General features: G+C 41.1%; 1 protein-coding gene across 1 annotated transcript in view; it reads right to left on the reverse strand.

The window, feature by feature from the left end:
- The window catches only part of LOC137996719 (C-1-tetrahydrofolate synthase, cytoplasmic-like), a 44,670-nt gene that overhangs the window by 1,555 nt on the left and 20,794 nt on the right, over positions 1-22,321 (reverse strand). The window contains exons 16-35 of the mRNA XM_068842264.1: positions 21,526-21,662; positions 20,008-20,054; positions 18,133-18,190; positions 17,020-17,069; positions 16,406-16,480; positions 15,856-15,958; positions 15,486-15,562; positions 14,054-14,133; positions 13,126-13,186; positions 11,981-12,049; positions 10,226-10,337; positions 9,423-9,491; positions 9,186-9,256; positions 8,629-8,670; positions 7,772-7,872; positions 6,471-6,565; positions 5,531-5,613; positions 4,442-4,549; positions 3,692-3,773; positions 2,553-2,623 (exon numbers count right to left, since the gene is read on the reverse strand). Of these exons, the coding sequence (XP_068698365.1) occupies positions 2,553-2,623; positions 3,692-3,773; positions 4,442-4,549; positions 5,531-5,613; positions 6,471-6,565; positions 7,772-7,872; positions 8,629-8,670; positions 9,186-9,256; positions 9,423-9,491; positions 10,226-10,337; positions 11,981-12,049; positions 13,126-13,186; positions 14,054-14,133; positions 15,486-15,562; positions 15,856-15,958; positions 16,406-16,480; positions 17,020-17,069; positions 18,133-18,190; positions 20,008-20,054; positions 21,526-21,662 (1,591 nt within the window). The remainder of the gene's footprint in view (positions 1-2,552; positions 2,624-3,691; positions 3,774-4,441; positions 4,550-5,530; positions 5,614-6,470; positions 6,566-7,771; positions 7,873-8,628; positions 8,671-9,185; positions 9,257-9,422; positions 9,492-10,225; positions 10,338-11,980; positions 12,050-13,125; positions 13,187-14,053; positions 14,134-15,485; positions 15,563-15,855; positions 15,959-16,405; positions 16,481-17,019; positions 17,070-18,132; positions 18,191-20,007; positions 20,055-21,525; positions 21,663-22,321) is intronic.

The following is a 22,321-nucleotide window of genomic DNA, read 5'->3' on the forward strand; positions in this document are numbered from 1 at the left end:
CGGGATAAAGTCATTCAGGCCTAGAACGACAGGTTTGTTTTGACATTTCGACGTGGCTTAATGCCACGAGAGCTGAGAGAGCGTTTCCAGGGAGGGGAGGGGAAAGGGGAGGGGAAAGGCGGGCGCTTGCCAGAGGATGGCTTGGAGGAGGGACAGGACTGGAACCAAGAAAAAGAATAGGCCATTTCCGAGTTCATGTCTGCCTCCTCTTCAAAGCGAGTCTAAGTGCGAAGTATTTCTTAAGTAAATTAGTTTTCATTCATATGTAAAGTAGAACTAATTACCATTATAAAAACTTCGCACTTAGACTCGCTTTGAAGAGGAGGCAGACAAGAACTCGGAAATGGCCTATTGAGCGAAAGAAATGTATATTTGGAAGTGCGGGTTATAGAGGAAATGGAGAAGCGATCCTCGCACTAATCTGGACAATTTATGGATTATGGACGGTGCCTACTAACTAACAATATTTTTGCCCCGGTGTGTGATTATGCAGAAAATGTAGATCTTAACAAGTGTTATTAAAATCCAAAAAGAAAATTGGGGGTAACCACGCATTTTTCAAAGATAATTCATGAATAATATTTGTAAAAAGCTTTAAAATACAAAGCAATGTATGGCGTTCTTTCTCAAATTGAAGATTAATTATCTCTCAAAAATGCATGACCACCCCAATTTTCTTTTTGGATATCAAGAGTACTTACTAAGATCTACTTTCTCCGGGTAGTTCTAAACCGCGCAAAAATATCCCTGTATTAGTAAGAATCACCGATAGGAAATCCGAGTTTCTCAAGATGCACAGAACGTATGCGAAATAACAATAGTAGGCACCGTCCTTAAGCAATTGTCACTTTATAGACGCCCGAAAAATTCAGGCCGCTTCAAGGGGAATCGAAATCATCACCTCTGCGATGCCGTTGCAATGCTCCACCACTTGAAACATACTTTTGACAATAGAGGTTTTGCACGGCAGCCATGTGCAGGAACAATGAAAATGTTTTGCATTAGAAAAAAAAGTTGTTCCCATAGAGCGGCTTTCAATTGAGTGTCGAAAGTAATTAGTGAATTACTTTGGTTTATGATTACTTCACTCAGCGATTGGTTCAAAGTTCTCGCGCCATTTTTTCAACCAATCAGAAATGAAACCAAAACCAATCGTGGCTCGCGCGTGCACATTTTCCCGCGCTTTGTGTCGGCTACGTGTAATTACTTCGAGTTTTGATTGGTTTACTGGATTGTCTCCGACCTTTTTGATTGGCCAAAGTAATTACTTTGGTTTTGGTTTTACGGCACTCGATTGAAACTCGCTCCAGGAAAAAGAATCTATTGTTCCTGCCATGCAACATGGCTGCCGTGCAAAACCTCTAGTGCTTAAATTGTCCAGTTAAGCGCGAGGATCAATTCTATACTTCGTTTATAAAAACAATTGAGGGTAGGAGGGGTAGAGTACAAAACAAAGGGCGGGAGGTTTTAAACCATGTTCACCATACCCTGACCCACCCGGGGGGAATCCATGGTTAGTGGACTTTTCACCGATACGAGAGTCACCTTGGCTTTTATTGACTTAAGGAGGCTCGAAGGAGTTTCATCAGTTTCAACTAACTGTACCATTTGGAAGGATTGAATCTACACAACTGTATCATGTAACGGCAAAGTTGTGGCCCCATACAAAACACCAATAATTGCTTTAAGGGATCCTCCACTAAAACAAGAATATATCGTTAAAATAGTTAACATAATGCTCACAATCAAAATTGTTCGAACGTTTTCCAATGGGAGCGTTTGTATCCGAAATAAATAAAATCTAAAAACGGTTGATTTGGTTTTCAAATTTCCCGGGCGCCGCCATCTTAAATAATTGTGACGTGTCATGGTTGCCCTATTGTTTTAAAACAAAAGCCCTTTGTGCAAATACAAAAGAGCAACCATAACACGTCACAATTATTCAAGATGGCGGCGCCCATGGAATTTGAAAACCAAAACAAGCGTTTTTGAAATTCATTTATTTCGAATACAAAACATTATGATAAATATTTTGAAGTTGTATTCTTGTTTTAGTGGAGGTTTCCTTTAACAAGACGCACTCATTAATGTGACGTAATAGGTCACCATGGCAACAAAGGAGCCATCAAAGAATGCACTATTATTTGTCTTTAAACGCTTATATCTCAAAAACGAACCCGGTCACCCCCAATTTTATCTCTGGAAAGTGATTAACAGGTACAGATCAAATTCTCTGCAAAGTTTAAAGAAATTCTCTGGAGCAGATTCATAGCCACCTTAACAATTGGAAACTTTTAAGGTTATCTGTGAATCTGCTCGAGAGAATAGGCCATTTCCGAGTTGCTGTTTGCCTCAGGTTCAAAACGAGTCTTGGTGCTAAACCATTCAAATGATAATGAGTTTGATTTGCATGAAAATACATCTCTCATTTCCATTTGAATGGTTGTGCACCAGGACTCGCTTTGAAACCGAGGCAACAGCAGCTCGGAAATGGACTTTCACCCATCATCACACCAAAAGTGAATAAATAGAAATGCCCTCGATCAACTTACGGTGCCAACGAGTGGATAAAGAAATCCAGCTCCAACACTTGCTCTCACATCACGGATTGGAAGAGTAAAACCTGAAAAAATGGAGGACAAGTTTTATAGGTCTGCCTGCGCTCATTATAAATTGACGCAAGGCTGGCTTCAACATTGTCTTACTACGGAAACTCGTTTCGTTTCTTCCGTCAATATAACTAATTCGCGTAGAGACAACGTGACTGACACAAAAGCCTCTCTTGTTTTTGTGTCAGTCTACATCATTGTTGATAAAGTGTCCCGCCAAAGCATCAACAACGTATTCACAACAACAGAGTTAAAGAGGGTGTGTGACAGCAGTGCAGTTGATTTCGAGTAGTTCGCTATGCAACTTCACGTTTTTCCCGCCAAAATGACACTGGTTCGCACGCTCTCACTGTTGTTCTATGAGAACATCTTGTTCTCGTAGTCGTTCTCGTCCTAGAATCTTAAGTTCTCTAATGGGAGGTGAAAAGACAGGAGTGGTGAGAGGACTCGCCTCCCACCAGCGTCGCCTGGGCTCGATTCCCATACTCGGCGACATATGTGGGTTGAGTTTGTTGGTTCTCTACTCTGCACCGAGAGGTTTTTCTCCGGGTACTCCGGTTTCCCCTCTCCTCAAAAACCAACATTTGATTTGATTTGCCTTAATCGTTGATTTCAGTTTACAGTGTCTGCAATTAGTGCTCCAGCGCTAGTACGATTTGACACTCAAATAAAGTTTCCTTCCTTTCCTTTACTATTCTAGTTTGAACAGTGACAAATGTAACTTGCAAGGACTTGTGTTTTAGCCTTTGATCGCCGCTAATGGAGACACTAGTATCTTGGGTCTTCAATCGCAACTTTATCAGTTGCATTCATTATTTTTCAAACCACATCTGATTGTCAACCTAAATCTACCCCAGCTGGCAGGAGATTTACCGCAAGCACCGTCGTCGCGTCTTGTCGAGTGAACTCAGTTGCTTTCATAATGTCGACCGCGTTGCTGAAGCAGTTAAAGACGTCTTCGTGAAATGCGTCGTTGATTCATTAGCTCAATATCGTAAGATTAACGTTCCTCAGTTGGTTGAGAAGTTGTCGTTATATCGATGATGAAAAGCGAAATGGCACGCACAAATTTTAAAGCCTACCTTTGGGGCACCCTTTCAAATCCGGAATGTGTGAAAGAGACAAATGAGTCTTAGCCATGCAAATCGGCAGATCATTAAATCCCTGGGAGGAAAAGTAAATAAACATAGGTCAACAAAAATATGAGCAACAATATTCGTATCACGTGTATTTGTTTTACTCCCAAACGAGCCGGTTATTTTATCCCACATAGTCGTGAAATTCATTTGAATGTGTTAATTTATTTTAACCTCTCGGAGAAAAGCCCTTCATTCAATATGGGCATCCATTGACAAATGTTTGAGGAAAAAGTTCTAGAAGTATGACCAGTTTCTTTCATATAGTGATGTTCAAGAAAGGCTAAATGAGTCAAACCTGAAAGCGTAACCAGACAGTAACCATTCCTTTGAAAGCGATAATGAGCGGTTCTTTTCTCTGGTGCTGTGGTTCTCTGGTGCGTATTCTAACGGTTGGACTGGATCTAGCATGAAATGGAGGCTAGTGCGGGCAAATTAATTTGCATTTGAAAAGATTTGCCCGCATTAGCCTCCATTTCATGCTAGATCCAGTCCAGCCGTGGGAATTCAAAAATGGCCTATTATGTAGTCTCCTTCGCAGCCGTCTTTCGCGATGTCACGCATCGCTCCCCCGAAGCGTTGAGTGACATCTCGAAAGACGGCTGCGAAGGAGACTATTAATCATGCTGTATGAAGGGGGGTTAAAGACGTGGCACGAATTGGGACAGCAACATCATGGCTTGTCAACGAACTCACTTGCTTCTTGTACAATGCAACCTTTTTCTGAGCCTCAGGTTCTAGCTCAATATCATCAGCTCCATAGATTTTCTGTGCAATAATTCGCATCTTATCTTCAATCGGCAACTGCAAATGACAAATGAATTAGCAAATCACGTGCATTTTCGAGTACAACATAACTTACGAAAAATATGTATATACGCATATTATTGTAATTTCTATTGCAGCTGTTATTATTTCTGCTCTAATAATATAAATGAAAAAAATACTCGATTCTGATTGGCAGAGAGCAGGCAAGTTCAAGTTTAACACAGTGCAAAAAGTGTAATACCAGTGCAAATTACACATCGAAATTCTAGATTATGATTGGCTAATAAAAAATAGGGTTTGGTCAGAACCAATCAAATCTTTTGTTTTCAAATCAAGCGCCCTGGATCTCACAATTTATGGCGCAATTTTTTCCAGATTGCGTGATACGCGTCTCACACATCATTATCCAGAATAGGGCCGTTTATACGAGAGAAAATAAGCCGCGGCTTACTCTGGCCGCGGCGTACATAATACGCGAAAGGAACTATTTACACGAGTATAAACTCCAAGGCCAGGATAAGCCGCGGCTTGAGCAAGCCGTGAACGTAGATTTTGTGCCATTTATACGGGGTGTTCGCGTCTTATGTAAGCCGCGGCTTATTTTCTCTCGTATAAACGGCCCTATTGAGAAACTACACCAAGCCGGCCACTCTATACCTCACTTTTCGAATATTGTCCGCCTGATTTTTTGAACAATGCCTGTAATACAGTCATTTTGCGGAAAGTCTCAAAAGTCTACCTACGACAGCACGCTTTCGTGAATGTTCTAAGACCCTGTGTGTTATTCCGGGGGTCGAACCTGAGACCTTTCCCCACCCCGCCCCGCAAAAAATGTCCAGTACATACGAGTAGGAGAGAACCCTGGGAACGACGTTGGCTTGAGCGAACTGTTCTCAGCAAGACTTTCGTCACATTTGACCCGAGATTAGCGGAAATAACTTCGTTAAACAATTCAGAGCCTTCACATTATAAATAGTGGTGTGCCCTTTTGAAGAAGGACTTACAGTCCAGACGAACCTTAACATCATAAAGGAACTTAAATTCCACAGGTTTCTCCACAGCTCTCAGCACCGCATCAGCAAGACGAACTGCTCCTTTGCCTGTAAGAAACGTTTACGCCAAGTCAACAATTAATTTCAAGATTTCTCAAGACAGAGATGTTAAATTTCAACCAGTAACGCTGGTCGTCATCAAAAGCTGATGTTGTCACGTCGCCGCTTCCAATGGCATGCTAATGGTAGTCTAGCCCAGTCAGAAGAAGATCCTGGAGGTTAAAGGTGTGGTGTCACCTCAATGCAATTTATTTTGTGCAGTTTTGCCAATTACTCGCCTCTACGTTAACCAAGAAATTACCTTTAAACAACACATATTGAAGTCTTTTGAAAAAAAAAAATGTATTTCGAGAAAACTTAATTTAAGTTCCAGAGGTAAACTTTGAGAATCTGTTTGGCTGAACAGTTTATAAAAACCCCAATAGCAATCCATTTTGATTTTCTTCAATTTTGTCCATTCTTGCTTCCTTTTGCATTCGCTGCTTTATTCAAACCTTTGTTCAGTGTTTTAAATAGCTATTTTTACGTAGGGGTGCAGGGGTGTCGCAGTGGCGAGAGCACTTGGTTCCCATCAATGTGACCCGGGTTCAATTCCCAGACTCAGTATTATATGGGTTGAGTTTGTTGATTCTGTACTCTGCTCTGAGAGGTTTTTCTCTAGGTACTCTGGTTTTCCCCTCTCCTCAAAAACCAACATTTGACTTGATTGCGTTAATTGTTAATGTCAGTTTACAGTGTCCTCAGTTAGCGCTCCAGCGCTAGAACGAGTTGACACTGAAATAAAGTTCCTTTCCTTTTCCTTTCCTTTGCTTTCGTTTGACTTGGTTGCAATAATTCACCCCCGTATCGCTGAGATCGATATTAGCATGCCATTGGAAGCCGCGCTGCAACAACCACGTGGTTACCTCCGTCAGCCCAGTGAGTGCATTCCACAGCATCATAAGCCCCAGCCTCCTTTGCAAGCTCGATCACAAGGGCAATTTCTGCATCTGTATCGGAGCTAACAAAACGATCGAACAAGTATCAGCGAAAAGAGAGCCACTTGGAATTGCTAAGCCCGTAATGGTAAAGATGGAAGATACCTTTCATCTACCAGGACATTCTGTCACGTGAATATTGCCATCGCCACCACGTGGCAATAGTTAAAAACCAGTTCATAGTTCATAAGCTTCTGCCTCTTCTCCTACATACATTCTCGCCACCAGAGCCTCGGATCGACTCACGGCTCTGGGAAACTATGTAGGAGAATGTGCACCGGAGGGTTCTTATGGCCGAAAATATTTGAACCCTACGGCGCTTGCTTACTCCTCGTGCTAAACATGAATGCACCAATCAGAGACGATTTTCGTTGTTCTTCACGAAAACCAACGAGAAGACACTTTGTTTCAGGGTTACCCAGTGCTCTTCTCTCCCTCAGTCAAGACAAGAGCTCTGGATCGAGATTGCTACAAAGAGTTTCCCAGAGACTCGGGTCATGCGCAGACATAAGATCCGAGGCTCTGGAGACGAGAATTGCTCAAGTTGCTTCATAACTACGATGGTCACTTCCATTTTGAGTTTTCCATTCAGTTGCCAAAACAACGGAAGGCCTAGGAAAAACTAATGAAAATATCAAAACGACAGGAAAGATTAGCTGTTTTTATACTAGAGACGCATAATCCATCCAGACGAATTGTGCGTCTTTCATGTTATCCATCTAGTGTAAAGAACCATCCATTTTAGTGTGTCTTTGAAGATGCACTAAAATGGATTGTTCGTTGAGACATATTATTCGTCTTGTTCCCGTCTGTATGTTAGACGAATTTAACAGACAGAGAAAAAACAGTTTGCCCAAGTTCGCCTAGACGGATTTTGCGTCTCCAGAATAAAAACGGCCAATATCACGCTTGTTGAATTTGTGCGCTATATATGTCTAGTTCGTGGTATTCACGCTTGTTTCTCTCCAACCTCCTCTCATTAATTTTAGGCCCTCCAGCCACACTGTTCGCCGAAACAGGCAAAGCAGTTCAGCAGTTTTCAACAAATGTACCCTTTATTTGCTTAGTTACTGTAGTTGTTGCGGGTTTCTCATCTGAAGTTTCGTGATGTTTCAATTTGCTCTTCTGAAGTTGGCCAAGCAAAGGTTTCGCAATCTCTGTTTGAGTGGACGAACATCAAGTTTGGCCTGTCACACAATTACCTCAAAAGACAGCGTCAAATTACTTACTGAAATCTGTTGACAGCAACAATAGCATGGACTCCAAAGAATCGAGCATTTTCTATCTGTTTGGCCAGGTTCACCATACCAGTTCTGATGAGATCAAGGTTCTAGACAATGAAAAAAAAAAAAACAAGAGAATCGATAACAAATAACGCACAATTCTATTTAAGTTATTTACGCTATTTAAGCACAGTTCTATTTAGTAATAAATGACTAAAGTGTTTAAAGCTGAGCCCTACACTACCAAGTCAGCCCGCCAGCCTGCTAGTAGGTCGGGGTCAACCAGTCATTAGCGACCTTCAGATTGAGGTACGAGAACGAGTACCAGTTTTCTGTACTGGGCACGCGCATTGCGTTTACAGAACAAAATCTTCGAAATGCGTGCTAATTTATTTCAAATTGCACTCAAAATCATGTGATAACCTATATTATTATACATTGGTGTCACCAGCTCGATTTTGATTGGCTAAAAGCACGCAGCTAATTCTTGCTTGCTCTGTTTCTCCTACGTCATACCTACAAACAATAGATTTTATATATGTAGAATTGACGTCATACCTACAGACAACAGTTTTATGCATGCAGAAGTGACGCCACCTGACACACTAACCAGCAGTTTGATCAGTTTTGTCATGGCGGAGCTCAGCTCAGGAATATGCATAATAAAACAATTATTGAATTCGGTTTTCGCATGTTAGCGATAATTATCAAGGTCTCAGTTTGTGTTATCCGCCTCAGCCTTCGGCTTCAGCAGATAACACAAACTTTGGCCTTGATAATTATCGCTAACATGCTCAACCTCATCCAATAATTGTTAATTAAACGCCAGGCCTGGCCTACAAACACACTCAAAACAAACAAACCTCGGTGGTATATTCAGACGCAAGAGGTTTCCCAGCAACAACCTTTAAAGACAAGAAATCGAGATGTCACTTTACCAAACTGAACTCCACGTGTGGAGCTTCTTCGAGCTCTGGCGAAGCTACAGGCTGAGCAAGATAACAGACCATTATTTAATTATTTTGAGAGAAATAAACAACTTGACAAAGTTGGCTGCTTCGAGTAACGGGTGGGAAAATGAAGGGATAGAAAATAAACCAACAAACAAGATTTATGCTAAGTATAATGCCTTTATTGTATCAATTTAAGAAGGCACCGACTTGAAATCATGTTCTCTGTTTTTCTTCGGATTTTGACACTGTTTACCAAACATTTGATAATCGTCATCATCAAAATTGTTATTGCCGTTGCAGTAGTTATTGTTCTTTCACCAGTCGGGCATTTTCTACCAGCACACCTTAAAAAAGTAACCAAAGAAAAATCGAGTGCTTCATCGCTGTAGCTCGTGGAAATAATAAGACAAGGGTAAATAAAAAAAAAAGATTACTTTTTTGCTTCTATTATACATTTACTCTTTTACCTTTGGTCCACCACCATGCATCTTTAACGCCCTCACAGTCCCAACGATGATAGCACACTGGGGTGTTAAACCTGTATTTAATCACAACAAATGATATTTACCAACAATGAGTACACCCTAACTTGCAGTGATGGACTAAGGTCGGAAACAATCCTTGTCCATTACTGCACTAATACTGGGAAACTACCTTCTTCCACATTTCGTTCTACTTCACGCCAGTAATTCTTGTTAACTCACCACTATATCGGCATTTGATATTAAAGAACTTCTCCATTCCTATGTCAGCTCCAAAGCCGGATTCAGTGACTGAAAAAAAAAACAACAACAACAACAATAGCAAGAATTATGAACGACAATATAAATTGGTTGCGCTGGGATCTCGAGGGTCGGGACTAACATCTTTTGGGAATGTCTTGTACCCCTCTAAAAGCCTCTCCCAAAAATAAAATGGTACACAACAGTCACAATATGCCTTGTCTTCAATTGCTCTGAAAATCGCCACACTTCTTTTGTAAATGGTAGAAGGCGAAGCCCGTACATCAGCACTGTCATCTCGATGTGCAGGCGGCTGTGGTACAAACATGAACATGAACAAACACATGTACAAAGCTACAATGTCACACTCGCACCAGTCGACCCAAAGTATTGGAAGTGCTCAATCGCATCAAAACTCAAGAGCCATTTTACAGTTGTTCATTCAGTGATCTGGCCCATGAAGAAACTGCAAGGCTGGCGCTACTTGCGCTGATAAATAATTTATCTCAATGCCTTTTTGAGACAAACCTCGCGTTGTACTCATTTCTTTAAATTTGTCCACGAAAAGCAAAGAATTGTATATACCGAGTAACCAGCAACCTGCCGTCGGACTTAGCCAGGTAACTCGGCACCGATAATAAATTGTTCTACTGCTGAAAGCCAACACAGAGGTGCAAAGAAGAAAAACAACCTCGAACTCAAGTGTAACGTTTACTGTAACGTCTACCGTAATATTACAAAAATAAACTCCTCGTCCGTTACCCAGCATGCAAATGTAAACTTACAAACAAAACCGTTGGGTCCAACGAGCTTCAAGGCGATCTTATCGGCCAGAATGGAAGAATTGCCGTGCGCAATATTGGCAAAAGGTCCAGCGTGAACAAACACAGGGTTGCCCTAGAAAGACAAAAAACACCCCAGTTTTTTAAAGAGGTAATAATATGCCATTTATGGGTTTCCTTTCATTGTTCAAACATGCCTTTGTAATCGTGTGTTTCGATTATCACAGGGTGATAACACTTCCTTGCTAGCAGGTCTCTTCGTTGCGTTCGCTTGGCTGACGAGTACGGGAGAAGAGACCTCTGCCATTGGTCGAAATTCACTGTGTTGAGCACGCACGGCGGTTACTTAGCGACCGAATCCTTACGTCATACTTCATGCTGTGAGGGCTCACTTCACAACAGCGGAATTACTGTGAAAGCATGCGTGGGACACAGTGGGCTCAAGTCAAAGTCAGCAAACATATCATGGGGCACGCGGTTTGAAGAGTGCCGTCCAAGATGGTGGACGGCGGTTGGATCAAAGTGAGTTTCGACCAATGGCAGAGTTCTCTTTCCCGTATTTGTCAACCCAGCGAACGCAAAAGAAAAGAGACCTCTGCTAGCAGGGAATGATAACACAAGATCGCAGAGCCCCATTTAAAGCTCTTAGGAGGCAGTGTGGCCCAGTTGTTAGATCGCTTGCCTTGAGATCCGGGGATCCCGGGTTCAAGAAACGTTCTGACCACTGGTTGAATTTCTCCCTTGTAGTCACTGGTTCAACTTCTCAGCGGCACTTGAAAATAGCCAACTAGTCTACCTACGGCAAGTTGGGATTCTTGACAGATGTTGTTGAAGTGTTCTGTTCTGTTGTGATTGTGTTTCGTTGACCCTGAAAAGCCCCTATAGGGAGTGGTCAATTAAGAATGTATTGTATTCGAAAGCTTTGCTCCGAAAAGAGAGTGTAATTTTTTTTATCAAATCATCTGGTGCTCCAATCTGAGATTTTCAAAATTGTTTTATTTTACTCTCGTCCGACTTGTAGAGCGAGTAAAACAGACTGTTATCTTTGTGACAACGCAGATTAAAGTAAAATAAAAAACGAAATTAATTATAATCATCGTCACAATAATAATTTGCTTCCACAACACTCTCCACTTCATAAGTGTTGTTCTGCTTACACTGTTTTCGTCATAAGGCCATTTTACAGTTGTTTGCGCAGTGACCTAGCCTATGAATGGGTGCGAGGCTGCTGGTGACCTTGTGTTGATAGAGACCTCAATGGCTTTACAATGTAAAATGTTTTGCTGTAATAGCCCTTACGCCCTTACATTAGCATTAGAAAAGCACAAAGGTTTGTATCAAAACAGGATCACGGAAGCCTTAGATACAACTGTAAAACGGTCTATTCTCTCAATCTACCATTTCACTATTAGAATTTCATTCTTTAAACGCAGGAAAAGTACATAAAACTGGCAGACATTTGACAGAAGACCGAGAAAGAAGGCAGAGTAGTTAAGGTTGTTCGCGATAAGAGCTCAAGGGAGGACAAATGTACTCTGGGTGCCGGGCAGTGGTTATTTCGAGGGTAGCACGGACGGCTTAGAACAAAGCAAAAAAGCACATTCGAAAATATCCGCTCTCCTAGGTTACCATTCATTAGATGAGTTGGAGCAGGGAGCAAACGCTCTTTGAATCGCTGATTTATGTAGAGCGGCTTATGAAAAAAAAGAAACATATTCCCAAGTTATTTGCATATTTTAAAATGATTTCAATTTTTACCTCTAGTGTTTGCATCAGGTTCGGCTTAATTGTATCCTTCATTAGAACAGTCAACGCACCAGCCACTCCCTGTGAAAACATCACCGATTACTGATCAAATCAAAAGGAATTAAACAAAAGATACAACTTCAAATTCAAGTCTTCAATCAATGTTGACACCAACTTAGACTGCGTCCACACTTAGACAAAACAAGTTTAATGTAAACACTTTTAGAAGAAACAAGTTTTCTGCAAACTTGGTGGCAACGAAGGTTTTCATAGCAGAGGTCATTACAACATTTGATCTGGCGATTCGTGTGGTCTTACATTGCATGTAACACGAGAATTTTATTCCCTAAGGCTCATTTGCAGAAATCTATACGCTTTATTTTCACATGTGAAAAAAGCCAATACAGCCGATCAGAATAGCGCACAGCTGTTTCACGTGTAGAAGTATAACCAATCAACGATAGCGTAAAGGCCATTTTGAGCCAATCAGAAGGTGCGTCGTGTAGATTTGGACTCTTTTTAGCGGGCTTGTTCGTTTTTACCTGGTTTGTTCGTGTTTTCACATAAATCGTGAATACAACCCCGTTCACCGCACTTTCTATCACGTTTATTATATTCATGACTCACCGCTTCGCAAGTGGCCACTTTCTGGAAGTGTTTTTTCTTGCGACCCATGGATGTGAGCTGACTTTGGATGTTTTCTTCTGCCCAAAGCCCGAGGAGTGTTTTGTCACAGCCACCGAAAAAACACCACTGTCCTCTATCTTGAAGTTGCTTACCGAAATCACGATCAAAACTACCTCGCGAGATGGTTTCCATGTAGATTACTGTAGAGCTGTTTCGATTCAGCTTCGCAAGCTCTTTCATCAGGTATGAACATTTTTTTTATTTCTCAAACGTGGTCCAAACATGGTCAATTCAAATGTGATTCGGCCTTGTGTGAACACGGTCTAATGAACTTTTGGACATTCAACATTGAGGGGGGGGGGGGGGGGAGGGTGAGGAAAAAGAAAGATTAGGCCATTTTCACATGCAACATTGTCTTAGATAACTGCACGAAATTTGCGTGCGTGTTTTAATTACTTTGTCGAGGTCTGTAGCTTAAGTGTGAAACCTTATGGTTTTCAACAAAAGTCACAAGTAATTTACAAACAAACCAAATCATCCGCTGTTATGGGATCTCCTTGCTTATCACTAGCTACAACAATGTTGCCAAGTCTATAAAACAAAAACAACAACAACATCTAAGAGGTAGAAGAGATTACTTCTTTCGATGTTGACTCGGGGAAACTCGGAAAAAACCCGAGTGCTCGCCGAAGGCGAACCCGCGACGTTCCGATTATTGGTTCGGATATTCTACGTTGGGTTTATAGGAGACCCGGCGGAGCTTGGCCATTAAACTAGGTTCAGGTGACAATTAACCCGCTCTATTATAAGCCTTGCTCCGTGAGCGGGCAAGATGAACCAAATCCCGCGCTGTGATTGGCTACCCGAGCGGGCAAGATGGAGCAATACTGCCTCTCGCGATTTCTTGCTTGGTTCCGCAAGATCAAAGATCTTGATTTTTTGGCGCTTCATCCCATATAATAAATCCTTTATTTACCAAGCTTGTTCGGTCAAGATGCTGGATATTGGCCTCGTTCTTCTTTTGCGTGTTTATGGACCCAACACGCGAAAAAAAAAGAACTTGGAAACATCATTTCAGAGGAGAAAGCATGGTGCAGCAATGGACCTCTTTAGCTTGTACGTTTTGTTTTCCCGTTTCGGACCACGTGATGTTCCCAGGGGAATTTTCTTTTTGTTCTTACATAAGTTATGCATACATATGCACGTGCAGAAGACGGCATTTGATAGAAAGTGTTCCCTGGAGTAACATCACGTGGTCTGAAATGGGAAAACAAAACGTACAAGCTAAAGAGGCCCATTGCTGCACCATGCTCCCTGTCCGAATCGAAAATAAAAAAAACAAGTTCAAAAGAAAAAAACATGTGGGGATTAAAATTCTCTCTGTTAGTTTTGAGAACTAAGTCAGTGGTTTCAAAGTACTTTTAATGAAGAAAACAATCGATTTATGTTCATACAAACCTCTTTCGCATGTCTTGCAGGTCAGTGGTCAGAGCCAGTATGGCCATAATCTCACTTGCCACAGTGATGTCGAACTGAGTCTAAAGGAGACAAAGGGTGACGCAAAATCATGGCTGACACATCACCATGTTTGTACTTTCCACAGCGTTTTCTTTGCAGTGTTTCTAATTTATACTTGAAAGCTTCGCAAAAAGCCGCTCTTATTTTAGCGCTCATGAAGGATCTTCAAAAATCGCGCATGAATCGAAGATGGATGACGAAAAAGCAAAGTAAATTCCAAGAATAGAGAACTGCACCAATGATCACAATCGTGCACAATTTATTGCGTTCGACGTTAGGAGAACGCATACTATTGGCGTCGCTTCTTCGTGGATGCTGTGCGACTTCCAAAGTTTGAACGCCATCTTGGACTTGCTCACCACTCGCCTCGATTTCATGGGGAACTCTATGTAGGGGAACATGCGCCGTAGGGTTCTTATAGCCAAAAATTGGCTATTTGCACCTTACGACTCCTGCTCACTCCTCGTGCTAACAAGAATACGACAATTAGAAACGCTTTTCATTGTTCTTCACAAAAACCAATGAGGAGACACTGTTTTACGGTTCCCCAGAGCTCTTATATCCCTCAACCAAGAGAAGAGCTCTGGGGTCGAGATTGATCCACTTTACTAATCCGTGATTAACACCGCCTGCGTATAAGGGAATCTTTGTTGACAAGTCATTGTTTACATTTTGTTTGATTAACATACGAGTTTGCTCACAGAAGGGCTCTTGCTATTTACAAATTGCCTACAAAAGGTAAAAGAACTTGCTAAACTAAGTTAAATCTCCAATTTTAAGCCTTTTAGCTTTGATAACGAGTCAGTTATTTGCCAACAAAAAAATGATAAATTCTTGGGTGGCAAAGGCGCTGAAAGTGGAAATGGATCGGGCATACGCTACGGAAGCCTGAGAATAACATCACCCGTTCCGCCCTCGAGTGGAATCCTCAGGGGTTCAGAAGAAGAGGCCGCCCAAGCCAATCCTGGAGGCGGAGTGTACAAGATGAGCTCGCCAAGAAGAACATCACTTGGTTAGAGGCAAAGAGAACTGCCAAAAATAGAGTCAGGTGGAGGTCCATAGTTGACACCCTATGCTCCCCATTAGGAGCGAAGATAGCCTAATTCAATAATCCAAAGGCGCTGATAATCCCATACATTCCTTGTAAAAATCTCGAATTTTCAAAGCATCGTTTTGCTAAGAGATTATGTGGTATATCGCATTCAAATTTTCAGAGATAGCTCATTGTGCAATGTACTTTCAATGTCCAGTACTTAATTTCGGGTGACTGATTACAAAGCGATAACCTTGTGCTAATGAAGCAAAAAAAAAAACTGATATAAACAAAGATACCCCTATTGTCTGCCATGTTGCCTGACCAATCGAATCTCACCTGTCGGGTCATGTTCTTTTCAGTGGCTGACTGACCAATAGTGATCTTTCTTAGGAATCTGTCATTTGTGTCAATCACTGCAATAACAACAATCAGGCCATGTGACTTAGGTAAGTGGGACTGTACGCAACATATGATTAAGTACGAGTCTTTTAGAGGTGGTGACCAGCTCCCCCTCCCTCAGAGTAACACCCGCTCCTGGATAAGAACGTAAGCTATGAACGGCGCTCTCCAAAGGCAATTTTTCCCCAAAACTTCAGAGATAGTTCAAAATACATTAGAAGATCGCTTACCAAGTGTAGTAAAAGCTTCCTCAACTCCTAAATGGTAAATAACTACTTAAGTATGATTATCGCAAAAAGTGAATCACCTCGTTGGAAGGTTATTGTGTCTGGATCAATATCCAGTCTGGCAAACTTGCTGATTTCTTCAGCTGTCAATTCATTTGGGTCCGTTTTGTCAATACCAAGTTTCTGAGAATAGAAAGAAAGAAAACGGTAACTTAATGTGGCTTTAACCAAGCAGTAGTCAACTAACCGGCTCCAAGTACAGCCTGTGTTGAATAACTTTCCATGCAGAGGCTATCTTCCTTCACCGACCCGTTTGATACTGAATTTTTATTGGACAGGTTTACCAACCCCTCCCCCTTCATATTTATCATTCATGGCCCGGCAGGTAATTCCACACTACAATCCCTACCTGAGGATAACATATCCTTGGATGCAGGATTTCCAGTGACTACCATAATGTTGTAATAAGTGCAATCGGGCACGGAGACCTATTTTTTGTGTTATTCGCAAAATTCCTACCACTGTCACAATCACCTTCACAGTTGTTTATCCTGTTAAGCGGGTGAGGTTGATGCATTTTGCACCCCGTTGAGAGTTAGGAAAGATCAAAAAAGTAAAATACACAAGTACCTTCAACCTGGTAAGCATGATATTGGAAAAATCTCTTTTCCCCTTTTTCTCAGGGACAAGCCTGTTGTAAAGAGCCTAACAATGAAACAAGGTAACAGCATTTTAAGTCACAAAGGAGTATTTTGATTTGGCATTGCTATATTTGGTGATTGGCTTAAAATAGCCACGCCAAATTCTTAGTCAATCAGAGAAACACGCAAAGTCGAGCGTGGTTTGCTCGCGCGTAGGGAGGGCTGTTTGAATTTGCTTTTATGTAATGATTGGCTGACTTGATGCCTGTGTTGTGAAAACCCCTGAAAGCCGAAATAATGCAATCTGTTAAGTCTTGAAGTGATCATCCCAGTGTATCACGCAAAAGGAAAAACAGTGATAATGTTAAACAACGTCCCTAAGTATTTGACTTCATTGTCCTGCTAGACTACGGCTTTACGTTTGCTTTTACCTTTGTTTATACCACTCACAAGAACTAAAAAAAAGCAAAATAAAGACTTAACTGACTCTCAGTCTAGGTATGTTTTTAGTACGTTCTTAAAATTTGGGTTAATCTCAGCCTTAACGTTCTTATAAAAAAAAAAAGAGTGCATTACATCCGATAATAATGGAAGAACGCATACCACATCCGACTGAGTTGATTCATGAAAGATTCTCGTATCAATGGCAGCAGCTGAAAACAAAACGAAAACACAGATGATAAGAGAAAAGGCGTTGGGGATCTTGGCCAATCACAAGGCGTAATACACCTCTGTAATAGCGGTATTTCTTGTTTACAAACATTGACGTCACATTTCTTTAGATATTGAAATATGCCAACCACTGAACAAAAGAAGTCATTGTTTCAACAGCCAATCAAGTTCTGGTTGGCATATAAATAACAAGAGGCTACGGGTAGCCTACACTTTGTTCGAAGGATTTTTAGCCGACTCCCTTAAAGTCCACAGTATTTCAGTGGGGTTTTTTATGTTACAATATCTTGGTAAATATCCAGTCTCAATTCTGCAGTCCAAAGTTCACAGTCCGAAGTCCACAGTCCACATTCCATAACCCAATGATAGGGTTAAGTGCGATCTTGGATATTTGTTTACATTTAAAACTGTTGTTAACGGCATTGATTCCAATCAAAACCAGAGAATGAATGCTTTGCAAGTCTCTACGATGATATTTAAAAATATTTCATACCTTTTCTTAACAATACTGGGAGAATTATAAAATTACGATTTCTGTTACAGAGTCATACGAAAACCGGATATTGCATTGCGTGTAACGAAAAAACAAAAGCTCGTTTCCGGTCATGCACACAATTCTCTAATACATATTTCCCCGTAAATCTGTCGCGTAGTCTTCCGTGGTTTAGTGGTCATCGCGATTGATTGCCTCTGAAGGAAGAGATACCGAGTTCGAATCCCACTTGAATTGTCTTCTACGAGACAGAGAAATCTTACGCATGCGCAGCCATAGCGCGGCGATCCGAAAAAAAAAAATAATAAGAAAAGTCCAAAAACGGAATCAAAAACCATACCTTGTTCTTCGAACAAAGTAGCAATGGGTGACGTCACGAGAAACATCGCAATACCACCGTAACACACCAATTAGGTTCCAGTTCAACACAAAATAGTCTTTTGCTTCAGCACGTGCATGGCACAAACAAAAAACTAAATCCTACTCAGTCATGATATATAACGCAATGTGTCGTTTTCTTACTGACATTTTGCTCAAGAGTTGAAACTCACCCAAAAGATTGTTCGCTGCTGTGATTGCATGAATGTCACCAGTCAGATGGAGATTAAACTAAAAAAAAAACAGACGCACACTACAATTTTAGCTTTATTAAACGGCAGTGATGTCATTTACATGGAAGCACTAATCCAGGGATGTAATCTAGGAGGGCGGGTAACGTTCGGAAGTCGCTACCGAGCTGCCAGGTAGGTTTAAGGTGGGGGAGGTGTATTTACTAAAATGGATCCGCCATAGTCACATGGGGCACTTTATGACAAATACTTAACATTGTATGAAGATCGATGCTACGCGTATAATATAAAACGTCAACCTTCTCGAACGTAATTTATAACTAACCATTGTCGAACAAGTGCTTAAATAGTGCATGCAGTCGGGTACTCAACACCACAAAGACAAGAGCGTATGGCCATGGAACCGGTTTTCGTTTCCATGTTTGCCATAATGTTGTTCGCTAATGTATTTGTCATTTAATATCCCACCGACACCACCCATCTGTGGCGGATCCATTTTAGTCACAACCGTGGGGGAGGGGGTTGGGGTGAGGCACCTAACTCTCTTCCCCATTCCTCTCACTTACTGCCCTGTTGCTCTAAAAGCAATTTTTTTCTATCCCTAAATATTCTGTGCTAAAAAACATTCGAAATAGCAACCAAGCATTTAAGAGGACCGACGGTGTACCGAGGTTTTTCTGTAATACACTTTCACTGCGTACAAACTACCGAAAAAGTAACCATTTACACGAGAAGAAGCCCACAGGAAGTTTCCAACTTTAACATACTCTTCATGTTTTAAAACAGTATGTTTCAAGATTTAAGCCGAATTGTTTCCCGTTCATTTCTTATCTTGGTATCTGGACAACGAAATTGTCATTAAGTTGGATGCCTGACAACCAGTGCACACAGTAATCTGGATCTCAGGGTTGTCAATAAGATTTGAAGTAGGTGGAGAAATTGTGAAAGTAGACGACACTGGGAGCCGTAGGCTCCCGCATAGGCGAGGGGTCTGGGGGCCGCCCAGGCCCCCAGCGGGGTACAGGGGCAGAGCCCCGTTGGGAGTCCAGGGGGCCACGCCCCCGGAAGCAAAATGAGTTTGACTTATTGACATTGACAAAAATTGCCTTTCCTCAGAGAAATTTTAACAAGTCTCACTTCCTGAAAAGAACATTAAGGTATTAACAACTAATCAGCTGTTTTATATATTTCTTCCATGTGGAAAACGAAGACAGTCCAGCGGTAATCCAGGGGCAGATTTGTCACCAGTCTTTCTCTTCTGTCCATTCAACATGGCGGACAGCAGAACCGATCGCGTTGTTTTTCCGTACGCGTGGAGTAAATTATAATAGAACTCGTTGAAAATCACCCAACAAGGAAAGAGGGGTCAAAATATCAACAAAAACCACTTTTATTGATGACTGCCTTCAGGATATATGTTTGACGTAATACTGCGGTAATTTTGAAGAAGAGGTTCCTCAACTCACTGTTGGCCAACCGGTGGTAAGCAGTTGACCTACATTCTGAATGGCCCACTGCTTGTAAACCAACAGTTGGCCGGCAGCTTTTGGAGAGAACTTTTTTTCAAATTTAACCATGCTAGTATGTTCAACAGGGGTGGTCTGAGGCTGGAACAAAAGTCATACTCAGTGACTTGCATTCGTTCTTTCTTGATACGATTTAAGCAATAATCTATTTATTACGCCGAAGGTAAAAAGCCATTATCCTCAGATTTGTCCTGATGAAGACACGAGTGACGAAATGTTGGGGTCTTGAATCACAACTAAATGTAAGTTACATTCGTTATTCTTCCAACCAGATTAGCATCAAATAACGTCTTAATGTCAATCTGGTTGCTGTGTGAATGTTTGGTCATACCTCCTCCATAGGAATGACTTGAGAATACCCACCGCCAGCTGCACCTCCTTCAACAATAAAGGAAGTTTAAAAGGAAGTAAACTCGGGTTTGAAGATTAGTATATGTAATCGCATGGGACCGAGAATGATTAAGGATTCATTTCACGCGTATTTTCAAAGCTTTCGCAAAATTGCCCGAGTCGTGAAGCGACGAGGGAAATTTGAACAACTTTGAAAATACAAGTGAAATTAATCCTTAATTGCACGAGAACACATTGCAATTAATAAAAATTAATGTTCAGAGCGGTTTAATGTTTAGAGCGAAAGTAATTAGCGAATTGCTTTGGTTTTTGCATTACTTCACTCATTGATTGGTTCAAAGTTCTCGCGCCATTTTTCAAACCAATCAGAAGTGAAACCAAAACCAATCGTGGCTTACGCGTGCACATTTTCCTGCGCTTTGTGTCGGCTACGTGTAATTACTTCGAGTTTTGATTGGTTTACTGGATTGTCTCCCTACTTTTTGATTGGCCAAAGTAATTACTTTGGTATTGGTTTTACGACACTCGATTGAAACTCGCTCTATCACATAAAGGACAAAATAATTTAGGTAAGCCCGCTCAGTGCCGCGACAAGTGACAATCAACACGCTCCCATTCGGTTAAAGTTCAACTCAATTAATCGTTGCTGTCAACGGAAATAGCGCTTAAAATGTATTTTATATGTGGAAAAAATTTGTTTAAGCTGGAAGAAGATTCTCTTGTAAATTCGCCTGCTCTGGATATGTAACTGTTAACCAATCAGGATCAAGTAATCATGCCCTCTTGATTACCAAAAGTGGCCTCGTGATAAAGGAAAACCTTCCTCCGTCTCAACCAATCAGCATTCAGTAATTTTGCCTCGTATGTGATAAAACTAAATAGACACGCTTGCCAACTTTCATTCTGGACCGACTTGACTAATATGGTCACTCCAAAGGTTAAGGAATGACCAAGGAGTATGGTATATGGTTTATTGAGTTTCGGACTGGAGAGAGGACCAGATCCTTGGTGTCTAAATGATTCATTGAAATTTGCAAAAAAAATATTTGGAATGCTGTTCTGTAGCAAGTGTCATCCACAGTAAAAAGTTGGTTAAAGTATCTTTAAGGTAAGTTGCATGAATTCGAAAAACCTTTTCCGTCTTTGCCTTTGAAACAACAAAAGACAGTTTTGAGTACACAAACTGCATCATTTCAGTTCTTATTAATAAAAATCATAAAAATATGTGCAACACCTTTACACAACATTAGCACTTGCATAGAATTCTTAGTTTACTTGGTAATAATTTGCCACTTAACAGTCATTATGTTTTCCAAACAGACGACAAAAAAGCAGTATGTTTTAGCGTTTCTGTTTTAAGAGTGTTAGTCACACTCATAGCCATTTAGCACCAAGAAACTTATCAATGCATGGTATTTCGTCAGTGAACTGATCAATAACTTTGATCTTAATAATTAAGATATCTATTGACATTATCAGTGTTGTTAACAACATTCACCTTTGATGCCAAATGTTGGTCCCTGAGAAGGCTGTCGAATACAGGCAAAACAGTTCCTTTGCAGGTGTGCCGACATTGCTTGGGATACACCTATGGTTGTTGTACTTTTTCCTTCGCCAAATGGAGTTGGGGTCATGCTAGATAGAAAAGCCATCAGTAAAATACCATTTTTCTCATGAAAGGAAAGGAAAGGAAAGGAAAGGAAAGGAACCGAACTTTATTTAAGTGTCAAGTCTTCTAGCACTGAAGCACTGTAATAGGCCAGTTTCGAATTCTAACGGTTCAACTGGATCTAGCATGAAATGGAGGCTAATGCCAGCAAATTAAGTTGCATTTGAAAAGATTTGCCCGCATTAGCCTCTATTTCATGCTAGATCCAGTCCAACCGTTAGAATACGAAACTGGTCTATAGGGGACACTGTAAACTGAAATCAACAAGTTAATGCAAATCAGATAAACTGTTGGTTTTTTAGGAGAGGGGAAAACCGGAGTAGCCAGAGAAAAACCTCTCGGTGCAGAGTAGAGAACCAACAAACTCAACCCACAATACTTGTCTTTGAAAATCATCAGCTGCCATAAAATGTTGTTTTTATGCACAGTCCTTACTTCCATGATCCTTGGTCATACATCAATAAAATTGAGAAGTGTACCATGTCTCTAAATTTGATATCGTTTTGTAGCAGCTTCCATTCATTTGAAGTCAAGCTCGTTGCCCAGTTGCTAAGTCTTTTGTTTTTGGCTTTGGCAGCAAGACAGTGGCACATTGTAATTCATCTGACAAGGACTCCACCATATA

Source organism: Montipora foliosa, chromosome 3, assembly GCF_036669935.1.
Source record: "Montipora foliosa isolate CH-2021 chromosome 3, ASM3666993v2, whole genome shotgun sequence".
NCBI lineage: Eukaryota > Metazoa > Cnidaria > Anthozoa > Scleractinia > Acroporidae > Montipora > Montipora foliosa.